The sequence below is a fragment of the Oryzias latipes genome, chromosome 9 (genome assembly GCF_002234675.1).
Source record: "Oryzias latipes chromosome 9, ASM223467v1".
In the NCBI taxonomy this organism is placed as follows: Eukaryota; Metazoa; Chordata; class Actinopteri; order Beloniformes; family Adrianichthyidae; genus Oryzias; species Oryzias latipes.
The window spans coordinates 1,408,634-1,421,745 of NC_019867.2; the positions used below are offsets into that span (position 1 = coordinate 1,408,634).

At 43.9% G+C, this 13,112-nt stretch overlaps 1 protein-coding gene and 1 long non-coding RNA gene across 3 annotated transcripts; both read left to right on the forward strand.

Annotated features, from left to right (window-relative positions):
* Positions 1-29: 29 nt before the first annotated feature.
* Positions 30-7,530, forward strand: LOC105354668. Of its 2 annotated transcripts, XR_909239.3 has the most exons (3): positions 30-3,205; positions 6,113-6,203; positions 6,379-7,530. It is a non-coding gene; the product is annotated as an uncharacterized LOC105354668 (long non-coding RNA). The 2 variants fall into 2 exon arrangements; XR_002290801.2 differs by having other exon boundaries at positions 6,113-7,530.
* A 2,061-nt stretch (positions 7,531-9,591) lies between these two features.
* On the forward strand, positions 9,592-11,150 carry LOC101169209 (interleukin-1 beta). Its single transcript, XM_011478737.2, has 5 exons — positions 9,592-9,710; positions 9,799-10,040; positions 10,158-10,319; positions 10,407-10,540; positions 10,616-11,150. Exons 2-5 carry the CDS (start codon positions 9,833-9,835, stop codon positions 10,832-10,834), a joined length of 723 nt encoding a protein of 240 aa, XP_011477039.1. The 5' UTR covers positions 9,592-9,710; positions 9,799-9,832; the 3' UTR covers positions 10,835-11,150.
* The last annotated feature ends 1,962 nt before the right edge of the window (positions 11,151-13,112 follow it).

A 13,112-nucleotide genomic window follows, 5' to 3' on the forward strand; every position in this document is an offset into this window, starting at 1 on the left:
CGGTGCGGGAGCTGTCAGCTGATGGGAACGGTGCCCCCCCCCCCCCCCCCCCCCCCACATTTCACAGAGGAGGATGACGATGATGAAGAGTTTGTTTGCATTCGTGACCAAAAGCTGCCGCCGCTCCACGGCGGGGAAACCAAAGCCGAGCAGGGGGGGGGGGAGAAACAATCGTGACTTTATTTATTCATTTTAATATTTGTAAATATTTTTATAGATGGGAAGGGGGGCAGGAGGCGTGATTTCCCTCCTTTGTAATTCTCTTTTTTTTGTGCAATGCCGTCGCCAAAAACGCCACGCTTCGTCACTTTTGTGGGAAAAATCGGGAGTCTGTTGACGCTCACTCCTGGGGAGGGAATTTTTAATGAATTCTGGCCTGTCAGACGTTCACTTTCACCGTAGACTGCGAATAAGAACGACCACACTACGTTTCCCAGAATGCAAAGCTCCATCCGTCATGTGTTTTCACAGTTCAGATCAATCAAGTCGTCTGAACGATCAGCTGAAAGCGAAACTGAAGGCAGATCTTTGAGTCAGCTGCTCCGACCAAAGCGGGACGCCACCCGCCCCGAAAAGAGGAACCGCCGAGCTCATCCAGCCTGATCAGAGGACGCCGCCGCCGCGTTTCCATTTTCAGAGCGGTGGAAATGTCAGCGCAGGAGAGCAGGGATTTTCTCTGGTTGTTGGTTTGAGTCTGATGACATCATCCGCAGATGAAAACACTGAGCCGCCCGCCTTCAGGCTCCTCCCTCTTTCCTTTGCTTTTGTTGGACAAACCTTTTCTGAGTGTGGATCTTCAGGGCGGGAACCTGGCCGTCTCTGCTCATCAGCAGCAGCATCTGCTCTGCACTTTGGCCTCTGAATCATAAAGTGGCTTTTATTTCCTACTTTTTTGTTCTGCAGCTGCTCGCCAAAGAAAAACGCCGTCAATCGTGTCTTCCTGTTGCCTCCAAGCTTCTTCATTTCACTGTTGCATCAAACTCCACGTGGTTTTATTTTACACTGAGAACGCATCAAAGTGAGCTCTCTTGCAGTTTCTCCTATCTGTGGTGTTTCGTCTGCACTGTGGACGGTTCTGGAGCCTTTGCATCGGGAGCTGCAGGACGGTTCTCCGCAGGTTCCTGCAGGTTTTGGTGGAACTTTGGGTTTATTTTCTGGGAATCTCAGACTTGACCTTGAGTGAACCCTGGTGGAACGTTCCGGTGAACAGGAGCTCTCACTCCTCTTCATACTTCAGAGGCACTTCAGCGAAGGAGCGCCGTTTTTTCCCCCCAGAAGCAGAAGTTGGTCAAAGTTGGCGGCTCGGAGTCCGACCAGGATTTCCAAACGCTCCTTAACGTGACGCTGCAGCTTTCTGCGGCTCACACCCGTGGTGCCTTCACTGCCTGTAAATCCCAGTTCTGCTTTCTTCACGGTTCATTCCTGCATTTTTTAATCGGCGTTTGTGACGAGGCCTCCGTTTTCGCTCCTCTTTGGCGTGAATTTGGGAACGTTGGGAGAAACTTATGTCCTCCTTTGATGCTTTATTTAAGAGAAGACAGACAAAGGCTGTAAATATTGTTTTATAATTTCTGTCTGAATGAATTTTGAAATGAAGAAAGTTGTTAATAAAGTTGAGATATTTTCTCTACGATGCTTTTGTTCAATCTTTGTGGTTGAAATCTGAAGTCTGTCAGGGATCCAGGATTTAAACTTTAATTAAAAATAGAAATCAATAAATCTGTAAATAAAATGAGATCACATGATTTCAAACCCTCATAGCCTTAAGGTTAGCAACTCCCTCAGTAACAAATCCTCTTGAATATGTAAAAATGATTGAACAATGTCACTTGATACACTTTAGGCTCATAGCCCTGACTTCCTTGTCGCCATGGCAACCAAAACTGCAAAAAGTCGACTTTCTCCTCCGCACACTGTAAAAAAACATAAAAATAATGGTAAATTATTGGTACCAAAAATTATTCAAGGGGTTTTCTGTTTCCTTAAAACAATTTCACCAATTTTGTAGATCTGAACATTTCTGCTAGGTGTTGTCCGATTGGCTCACTGCTTGGAGGCGGGACCCAGAAAACACAGATGTGACACGGGACGGACTATTCCAGGTGTTTGAGGTCCTAACTCTCCTACCTGGGGGGGAGAATTTTGTTCCCCACATTTAACCCAACCCCCCCAACCTTTTAATACTGAGTTAAGCAGGGAAGCGGCACCGGATCCTATTTTTAGAGTCTGTGGGATGACCCAACCCACAACCTCCAAGTTTCAGGGCAGACGCTCTACCACGAGGCCACCAATGCGGTTTAGTACAAAACATGAGGATTTTTTCGTCAAACCTCCGAAGCTTAGAAAACTAAAAACCACCAATCGTATCAGAGAGCTGTAGTGGTGTCCCCCATAGAAAATGGTTTCTTCCGGCTCCAAGCAAATCGAGTCAATCCGGACGCCATTTCTTTGACACGGGCACCGCCATGTTTGAGCCGGACAGACCATGTCAGTAAGCAGTGATTGATCCGAGTCTGTGTTTCTATGGCAACCGCTCTCTCCAATCACCACTTCGTACGTTAGATTTGGGGGCCAGTAAGCCCCACCTACTTTTATGAGGCATCTGGTCAGTTTATAGCTTGAGCTACAGAAAAAATATAAAATAAAAGATGTTTAAAAAAATTATCAGATCCAGAACGGTCCTCTGACCAATAGAGAGACGGAGTATCAGCTGTTTGTTTCTCTACAGACGTCTGTGGGATTATGGCTTCCTGGAGTCTGCCGGAACGCCAGGGGGCGGGGCCACTCACTCCGATTCTCACACACAGTCGATAAGAAAAGCCCAAAAAAGGAAGGCGAGGAGGAGGAGTGGAAGTTCCAGAGCGGAGGAAGCAGAAATCATTTATGATCTGTAGTCAGCTGACTAATGTGTGTGTGGGGGAGGGGGGTCTTCTTTTACTACTTTAAACTCTGTCAGCAGTTTTTTCTTCTAGATTTGCTTTTCTATCTGCTTGTAGTTTTTCCTCATTTCTGAATGTGTTCTCCATCTTTGAATCTTCCTTTGTCCTAACAAAATTCTCTGAGGGCCTGAAAATAAAACCCAGTTGGAACTAAAAGCCACCATGATGACACTCCCACCGCCTGCACCGGAACAGGGAGCGACACGCTGAAAGGCCGGGAGCAGAGCCGGAAGTGAGCCGCTTTTGTCTCGGGTTCAATTCCAAAGGTGAGAAATTCCACAGCAGCCCCTCCCAGACGCACCGGGGACTTTTCTGGCTGAAACGGATCGGGGAGGGAATCAGGGCGTGTGCTGCTCAGAGGCCGATGCTCACCTGCACAGCTTTTCCTGACGGCTCCGTTCCAGGAATTCTGGCTGAGGGGGAAACTCTGCTCCGAGTCGGAGTTTCACCGGAAGAGTTACGCTGTGACGTGACCCTGAGGTCAAACCGCTGTGGGGGCCTCCATGATCCTGCTGAGACCAGATCTGGAAGAAGTGTGAACAGCCGGGCGTTAAATAAAGTTTATGAACCAAACTGCAAAAACTGGACTGAACAATAGATTTTTGTTGTTTATATAAGTCAAACAATTTTGTCTGCTGTTGTCTTATTTTGGTTTTCTACATTTGTTTTCACTTTTCCAAAATAGATTTCGACAAAAAGGACAACGCTGCAGACTTTTGTTTTCTTCTGAAATGTTCTTGATTATAAAGTTTTTTTCCTGGAAAATGATCCTTATTTCAGACTCCACCCGCCTTCATTACACTGCAAGGTTCATTTATTCAGTTCCAAACAGGAACGTTTCAAAGGTTCTGGTCACATCCTGGCTCCTTAGACATTTCTGAACAGATTCAAGGATCTTTAATTGTTGGGGTGAAACTAAACGAGTCCCTCTGGTTCTGGGCCGGCCAATCACAGAGCAAATAAAAATATGATTAAAAAAACGGAGCTAGATGCCATAAAAGAGTAGAAAAGCAACACTATAAATATAAACGGGTGTGTTGGTCCGTGGTTGTGGGTAAAGGGGGGTGAGGGGGTCAGCAGTCTTACAGCTTCCGGGTTGAAGCTGCTCCTTTAAGGTGGTGGTCCTGCTCTCTCTGGAGCATCGCTCTGATTGGTTAAAGTATTTGATCATTTTCACTGAGTCAGACGCGTCATTGCGCTTTTGCTGAGTCATGGAAATGGAAAAGTTTCTCATTTCTCTTCCTGTTTTGTGGCTTTACTAGGTTTGGATTTTTAGATGACCTCTTTGGGTTTTTTCTGAGATCAGATCCATTTTGCTGCCGTTACAATGAAGATTTATTTTGATTTCTACATTAAACTGATGAGGACCTGGACTTTGGTTCTGACTCGGTCTTTGGCCACTTTCACACTGGAATATTTGGTCCAGTTTGAAAGGGAATGCTGAGCTTTTGCCTCTTCCTGGTTGAAGAAAGTGTCTTTCTTCTCATGTTCTCGTCTTTGTAGAAGACTGTCTTTGTCTTTTTCCGGGACAGGAGTGTCTATTTGATCCTTTGTTCTTAGGCCTCTGCATGTTGGAGTCTAGAGCCGTGGCTTCAGAGGTTTTTATTTTCCTCCTCCAGGAGAATAGAGGAAGCTTTTGTCTCCTCGGCGTGGGCCTGCACGGACCTGCCTCGTCCAACCTGAATGTCCTGCAGCTGATCTCAACAGGATCATTTTGTCTTAGAAAAACTGGGGCGGAGATTTAGCGACGGATGTTTTTCATTCAGCTGTTGAAACCGTTTGTTCCTTTAAACACAGTTTACGAGGTTTCATCCTGGAAGCGTCCTTACAAAAAAAACAGGGACTTCTACAAGAAAAAGTCCAAGAGCAAAATCCAGATGACTTGTCCATTCGTGCAGGAAGTGAAGTACTGAACCATTAATGAATGTTTTCTGAAGATAATCATTTTGTTATTAAAAAGAATCTATCGGATCAGAACCGGATACAAAAACTTTAAAACTGTAATATGAATTAGGGGGTGAGATTATATAAATTCACTTCTTCCCGCTCCTTTTCAAGCAATAAATCAAACTTTACTAGATTTTAGTTACTGATCACTGTTTTTAATTAAGCAAAATGTGATTTAAGTGACTTTTGTTTGTTAAACTATGCATTTCAACATTTCTGTAATGAGTTTGATAAATATGTGTAAATTCTTTATTGCTTTGACTACAATGCTTGAGATAAATCAATAAATCAAATCAATCAATCAATCACTGCGCAGCACAGACAGAGTGGCGTGTAAATTCAGTCGCGTCTCTTCGTCACAGGACTTCCTCCTCCGCCCTGAAGCACGATGCAGATGCGAAAGTGTCCCTCCGGCGCTCAAATCAGCTGCAGATTGAAGCCGACAGGAAGTGCGGTATTAGTCAGGAGCAATTAAAACCTCAGGAATTCATGCAAACGCCATGAGGCTCAAACACGCCCTGGTCATGGAGGTCAAACACGATCAGACGGTGGAAGTCTGGGTGTGAAACACGTTTATGAGAGAAAACAGGGCAGCTGTGACAAAGAAGAAGAAAAAACAGAAAATAAGCAGGACTGCTGTCCAGCAGGCCTTTGAGGATGCACAGGTACAAACTCGCACAGGTGTGGTGGGAAATTCCTGAGTGGCAGTTCTGTGTTTGACCCAGATTAAAGGAAACAGTTTTCTAAAATCCTCTCATCAAACGTCTGACTGAAGCTGTGAAAGGAAAGAAAAGCTTTAAAACCTCAGGAACACCCCCCCCCCCCCCCCCTCACAAAAACCAGAAGTTTATTTAGTAAAGTACACTTGAGTATAAGTATGGCAAGTATATACAGACCAAGTAAACAAACTGAATACTTCTTCAGACTGGAACGTTTCAGTTTGACTGCTTTCTGCTGCCTTCATATCGTGACTTTATTGTTGTTTCCATCATTCTGAACCTCACGGAGGAACAAGCTGAAACCAGAAAAACATGACAAAAGTGACACTTTTACTTCTTTTTTTTGGTTTTTCTCTCTTTCAAAATACAAATGTGCAGTTTTTGTCTTCCTGTTTCCCACAATTCAGAAGAATAAATCTGAAACCAAATGAACCTGAGACTTGTTTGTCCTTTTTTTTGGATGAAAACGTTTAACTTTTGCGTCTTTTGTTGTGTTTCTGTTTGCAGTCATGAAGCCAGTCGCCCCGATGTGTGAATGTTTGTTTTATGGTCCTATCAGTGCTTCATTTGGATCTTCTGAGGATCAACAAGTGAAAAGGTTGTTGATCTGAATCTTTCTAAAATGTCGACTTCTCCAGCTTGTGGTCGACTGGAGCAGCTGAAGATCCGGTTCATGGAACTGAAAGTTAAAGTTGGACATTTTGAACTCAAAATAAATCAAAGGGTTAACTCTGTATTTTCCGTGTTGTTCCCCCTCCCTGTTGTTGACTCAGATGAGCATCTCTTGTGTGATCATCGCTCTGAGGACTTTCATCAGTGACGTGCTTTGACTTCCTGAACAGATCCAGCCGTTTGGACCAGACCGGGTCTCTGCTGCTGACGCAGTTCTCCTTCGTCGCACACTAACGAGGATGTGAGGAAATCTGAGATTCAGCCGCTGTTGTGCAACAAACAAGCTTTTGAAGACTTGTGAAAACTTTTCTCACAACAAAAGAACCACAAAACTCCATAGGGTTAACCAAAGAGATGAGAAAAGTTTGGAAATAACAGAAGAAAAAGTCTCATTTCTTTAGGTGAGCATTTCCAAATTCACTGCAAGACGTGTTTTCAGATGATCTGGAGTGTTTTTTTTTTTACACGCAATAGTAATGGAAAGGGTTTCTTTCAATCGATCAGAACAAAAAACATCTTTTTGATCAACACAGAAACTAATTTAAAGAATCCTTCGGCTTTTCATCAGTAAAATAACTGCAATGACAGATTTACTCAAAGTCTTGATGCTGAGCTTTAGTTCTACAGCTGGATCAACAAATATCCCTAAAAAAACATTTGACAAACTTTTATTTCCTTTAGACCAAATGGATCATCTCACTAAATGTGAATATATGTTAAAAAAAAAATTTTTTATTGACGACAAGAGATGGAAAAAAAAGTTGTCCACTACAATTCCCAGAATCCCGTACTTTAACATTTGGAGTCTTGAAAAGCCCCAAATGTCCTCTGCAGAAACCAAAAGGAGTCCATTCAATAATCTGCGGTGGTTGGAGATGTTCAGGTGTGGAAATGTCCTCTACAGGGGACACATTTGTGGTAGGCAGGAGGTAAAAGAACTTTAAGACGTGCCCCAGGATACCAATCAAATCCAGAATGCTCTTTTTTTATCTTTAGAAAGAGTTTGCTATTAGCTCCATACATTTTTCTGCACTGGAAACCCTCCATCCCGTTGTTCCATTTGTGTCTCTCAAATATTCTGGAATAAGTGCTGCTGGAGGCACCCACGAACGATTGCATCGATCAGGTCATATGGCGTGCAAACACCTGCACCACAGACCATGCAGAAAGGTTTTCATTAGCATGAGCTGCAAAAGGCAAGAAAGTGTTCATGCAAATGTCAAATGTGATCCAAAATAAAGGCTGTTGCAGAATCCTGTTTTTGACTTTCCTTTTTCTAGATTCAAACCTTTTTCTCCCTTTACTGTTAAAGTTCCAATAATGGGATGACATCCCCAATCAAACTCTGAAATACCACTAAATAAAGTCTTGAAAGATTGAACAGTTTAAATTCTCCTGATCACCAGAGAAATAGCGCGGTGGTGGCAGCATCATGCTGTGTGTGTAGTTTGTTCATATTTAAACGAGTTTATGCATGTTGACAGTCTCCTGAAGTTTTGGGTCCCCCTTCACCGATACCTGACGACGCCTTGGTGTCGTTTAGGCAACATTTCCACCAGAAGATTGGTTTCTTCCTTAAAGTCCCACTCCGATCATCTTCTGATCTCTTCCCAAACCGGTCCCAGTCGTCTTTTCACGATGATGATGCCGCTGTTTTTAGCCAAAATTAAAGAAAAAAGGTGTTTTTTAGGACATAGTTTCTGCAGAGCGGCAGGAGTTTATCAGAAATTCACCTCTGAGTTGTGAACAGGACTGTTCCGCCCCTCTTTCCATCACCTATCTGCATAAACTTTCACCCACTAGCTTACAGCCCCTCAGAACCCCAAGCTAGCATTAGCGGTGCAGCAAAAATGGCTGCAATATCAGATCCATCCATCCGTCCGTCCGTCCAGTTCTGATCCAGATTCCAGCTCAGACGAGGAAAACAAAGACGATCATGGATCTGTTGGTCTGCAGGTGGAGGATCAGAAAGGGCGGAGCAGGGAGACTTTAGCCCCGCCCAGAGTATTTCCTACGATCTTTTTCAAACTGCATTATTTTCGTCTGCTCCTGGTTCACAGCGATTTGATTTGATTTGATTGATCTTTTTCAAGCATTGTAGTCAAAGCAATAAAGAATATACACATATTTATCAAACTCATTACAGAAATGATGAAATGCATAGATTAAAAAGAAAGAAAGAAAAAAACAAAACAAAAACATCACTTAAATCACTTTGCTTAATTAAATACAGCCATAATTAACTAAAGTAAAGTAGAGTTTGATTTATTGCTTGAAAAGGAGCGGGAAGAAGTGAGATTATATAATCCCCCCCCCCGACTGCATTCATTCATTTGATAGTTTTACAGTGTTTTAAATCCGGTTCTGATCCGATTCTCTTCAAGTAACAAAATCCGGTGGCTATTAATGATTGATGATCTTCAGAAAACATTCTTTCATGATTTCAGTAAACGGTAACCATTATGTAATGATCATTGATTATCATTAGAACACATGATCACAATAAACCAGTAATTATTGCTACACATTGCAGATCAAGAAAAGAGAATCAATAGTTATTGGTTGTAATTCAAACCTTTCAGTAATCATTAATGCACATTACACATTAATACTCATTGGTTGTAATTACAACAGCTTTGATTATTTCACCACAATCAAGTTCACACATGGATTTGAATTATTCAAACACCTGTTGATCCTTAAATCTTCTTATCTTCATATCCTGAAATCAGAGTTTCTTTCTACATTTTCTTGAATATTTGAATATTGTTTGAGCTCATTACTTAGACCGTTTAAAGAAGAAATACTCAGACATGCAGATTTTAAGCTGAATTTTCTTCATACATGTCCTCCGTCATCAGAAAAATGCTACAAGAATGTGTTAGAAACCCCAAAAACACTGTTTCCAACAGAGTGGAGCTTTAGGGAGGACTGGAGGACGTATCCAGGACATAATTCCAGGAAGGTCTTTTTTAGTTCAAACATCGTAAAAGATTGTTTTTCCAGGTTAAAGGAGAAATGTGACCAACGGTAAATTATAATCAACCATAAAAGAGTCATAACAGAGTTCACTGCTCTTTTAAAGGGTCTGAATTTTCAGTTTCTCTGCTTTGTTGACAGTGAAACCTTCCTCTCCTGACAGTTTATTGGGAATCATTTGTGATGATTCTCTGTTAACGTCTGTCCCAAAGAACTGACTGAAAGTGGTTCAAAGCCGGATCTTCTAATCCATGAAACCTGTCTGCAGTAAAAAAGCGTGAGTGTGAAGCTGCCTGCAGTGAAGCAACATGTGCAATTACAGCATTTCATCATCGCAGCGAGAGCGGCTGGTAGCCCGTCCCCGTCTGCGGATATAAAAGGCTGCAGGTCAGCACAGGCAGGCAGAACCGCAGCACAGCTCACAGCAAGCACACAGCAACACAGGATCTGACAGGTAACGGGACCTCTCTGCCTTCATCTGCAGGTTTGAGTCCGCAAAGAAGGTTGCTGTTGAAACTAAGAATGTCTCTGTTTGCCGGCAGGTCTTTCTTTTCTCTGAACACCACGGAATCTGAGATGGCGTGCCACAAGAGCGACACGTACAGAATGAAGATGTCCCACGGCCTGCATTTGGAGATCTCGCATCATCCTCACTCGATGAGGAGCGTTGTCAATCTCATCATTGCCATTGACCGCCTGAAGGCCGGCAGGATGGAGGAGGTGATGGGTACTGACTTCAGGGACGAGCACCTTCTCAGCGTCATGCTGGAGAGCATTTTGGAAGGTACTCACGGCTTCTGAGGACGTTTTTTTGTCGACCCAAATCAAAAGTAGATGTGAGCCGGGAGAAACGGCAGCGACGACGACGACGACTAATCAGTTTGGTTTCTTCTCCTTTCAGAGCGACATGTTGCTGAGAGGTCTTCTGCTCCCAGCCAGTTCAGCAGAACCGGGGAGTATCAGTGCAGCGTGACGGACAAGCAGAAGAGGAGCTTGGTTCTGGTCAAGAACAGCATGAAGCTGCTCGCCGTGATGCTGCAGGGAGGCAGCGACAGCCGCAAAGGTAAAAACCAACCTTCCTGCCTGAGATCTTTGGTTTCTCTGACCGCCGATGCTGGTCACGAACATTAACCCTCAAATCTCTCCTCAGTCCAGCTGAACATGTCTACTTACCTTCACCGGGACCGCACGCCTGAGGCCAGGCCGGTGGCTCTGGGCATCAAGGACACCAAACTCTACCTGTCCTGCCACCAAGAAGGAGACAAACCAACTCTGTTTCTGGAGGTAAAGTTGTGGCTTCATATACGTCAACTCTGCGGTTTCCTTTACGACTCTAACGCTGACGTTTTCGCTCCTCAGGAGGTGGAGGACAACAGCACCCTTTCCACAATTGGCCAGGAGAGCGAGAATGTGCGCTTCCTCTTCTACAAACAGGACACGGGTGGAAACCTCAGCACCCTGGCGTCCGCCCGCTTCCCCGGCTGGTACATCAGCACGGCGGCGATCGACAGTGAACCCGTGGAGATGTGCCAGGAGAGCGACAGCCGCTTCAGGACCTTCCACATCCGCCAGAGCTAAAGCCGCGGACGTCCTTCTGAGGCCGACGTTCGGCCATCTTCAGAATAAAAGTTTCTACTCCAGAACAAGCACAACCACTGTCTGTTGAAAAGACACGTGCACGTGCTTCCTGTATGTACCAAGTACAGAGAGAGGAAGGGTCCACGTGTTGACGTGGGCACATTTCACCACAAGGTGGTGTCAATGTACTGTCTTTGTCACTGACATGTTTTTGCTTTAAATTATTTATTTATGTATTTATGAGAAATGTCTGTACTTTGTACTTGAATCTTGATCTTTCATTTTAATTTAAATAAAATATTATTATTGTTCCCAATTTTCCAAGTCCTTATTTTGGAATCAGGACGCCTGAACAGAAACGAAGAAACTGCTCCGTTCAGTCCCACGTTCATCATTTCTGGCTTTGCCAAACAACCAGAGGATTTCTGTTTGGAAATCTTGATGGAAGACTTTTGCATTTTCTCCCTGAACCTGTGTGAGCACGGCTCTCCCGAAACCAAGTGAATTATGGGAAAGCACGAAATGGTTTTGCTGTCCTTGTTGCAGCTGTCCGGTCAAGGAAAACCCAGGTGCAGGAAGGAGTCGGCGACTCCAGAGGGTCAAAAGATTTACTTAAAAAAACACTCTAAGTGTGGCAAAAGGTCAAATAACATAAACTCAGCATGATACCAGAAGGAAATCACAAAAACCCAAGATGCATTGGTGCAGTGGGCGGAGCAGACACCTCCTTATGTCGAAGTCTTAATGAAAATATTCCAGGAAGCTGTGACCATCTCCAGGAGAACCCAGGAGAAGGCGGGGCATCCAGGAGAGGTCACAGCTTACCTGAACGAAACAACGACAATAACAAAATAACTCTGAAACTAAAACCTCCAGACCGGATCCATAAATGGTGTCTACAGCACTTTACTACCTGCTTTGAAGGCCCAAAGCGCTTCACAGTCACCCATGAACACACTGATGGCAAACACTGGCGCCAACCTGTAACCACCAGGAGCAATGTGGGGTTCAGTGTTTTGCCCAAGGACACGTCAACACATGGGCACACCAGGGCAGGAACCAAACCGGACATCATCCGACCAGCCACTCTACCCCTGCACCACGGCCGCCACAGCTTTGCTTTCTGCCAAGACCAGTTATACAGTTATTAAACTCACTAAACTTTTAGACACTAATAAATAACACACCTGTAACAGTCCCACAGGGCTTGATGTTGGGTCTCCTCTTATTGAGCGGCAGTAGCTCAGGTGGTTGAGCAGGCCGGCATCCGACCTTTCCAGCAACTGCCATTGTGTCCTTGGGCAAGACTCCAGCGTGGCCCCACTGGTGTGTGAATGTGTATGAATGTCCGGGTGGCGGGCAGCCACACCTCAGTCCGTCTGCCACAGCTGCCCTGGGGCAGACGGACTGAGCAGAGCAGCTGTGGCTAAGAGGAGCGACTGAACCATGAACATGACAGAGACTGTCAGATTCTGCTGCTGCTACTGGCTGTCTTAACACCTACAGATGTTAATTCAATGTTATTTATCAAATCTCACTTTTACCATTTATCTGGAGATTAAAGGGTTTTGTCGTCACGAAATATTTAGACTTTGAAAAATTCATTAAAAAAATAATATAAAATACTTCTTCATCACAGAAAACCTTTTTCCTTTTTGTACATTTTAGAATCTAAAGAACATTAATGTGTTACTGTTTTGCTTTTTAATTATTATTAATGTTTAATGTGAGTATTATACAATAGTTTTGGAGCTGCTTTCTTTCCCCTGAAACTTGCAATAATTAAATATACAAGTAGATATGAACATTCTCGGTGATGAACAGTTGCAAATATCCAAATTCACATCCAGATTCAATACAACAGCAGGGGGGTATTCCAGAAGGCGTTTAAACTCCCCTGACTTTAACCCTGAACTCTGGCTGAAATCCGCCTGAACTTGCTTACTCTGGGTATGTCGGTTCCAAAAGACCGGATATGAGTTAACGTAATTACGCTCCACTTGGTAACCCTGGGTTAATGCACGTGCACAGCAGATACATAAAGACATTCTCAATGGATCGCAGATTTCTGGAGTCACCATGGAAACACGTGGAGAAAAAAAGAGAGGCTATACTTCAGTGAGACGGAGTCTGAGATTTTAATGATGGCGTATGAAGATTATACGACCATCAAAAAAGTGACACGGCTGCATCATCAGCAAAAGAAAGAGTTTCTGCTTGGAGAAAAATAACGGACAAAGTAAACGCACGAGTTTCTGATCTTATTTCCAATTATATT

Excerpts from the sequence above, each read along its gene's own strand:
- LOC101169209 (XM_011478737.2), top strand. The coding sequence starts at position 9,833 with ATGGCGTGCCACAAGAGCGACACGTACAGAATGAAGATGTCCCACGGC. Across the intron at positions 10,041-10,157 it reads GCTGGAGAGCATTTTGGAAG|AGCGACATGTTGCTGAGAGG; the intron begins GTACTCACGGCT and ends TTCTCCTTTCAG. Across the intron at positions 10,541-10,615 it reads AACCAACTCTGTTTCTGGAG|GAGGTGGAGGACAACAGCAC; the intron begins GTAAAGTTGTGG and ends TTCGCTCCTCAG.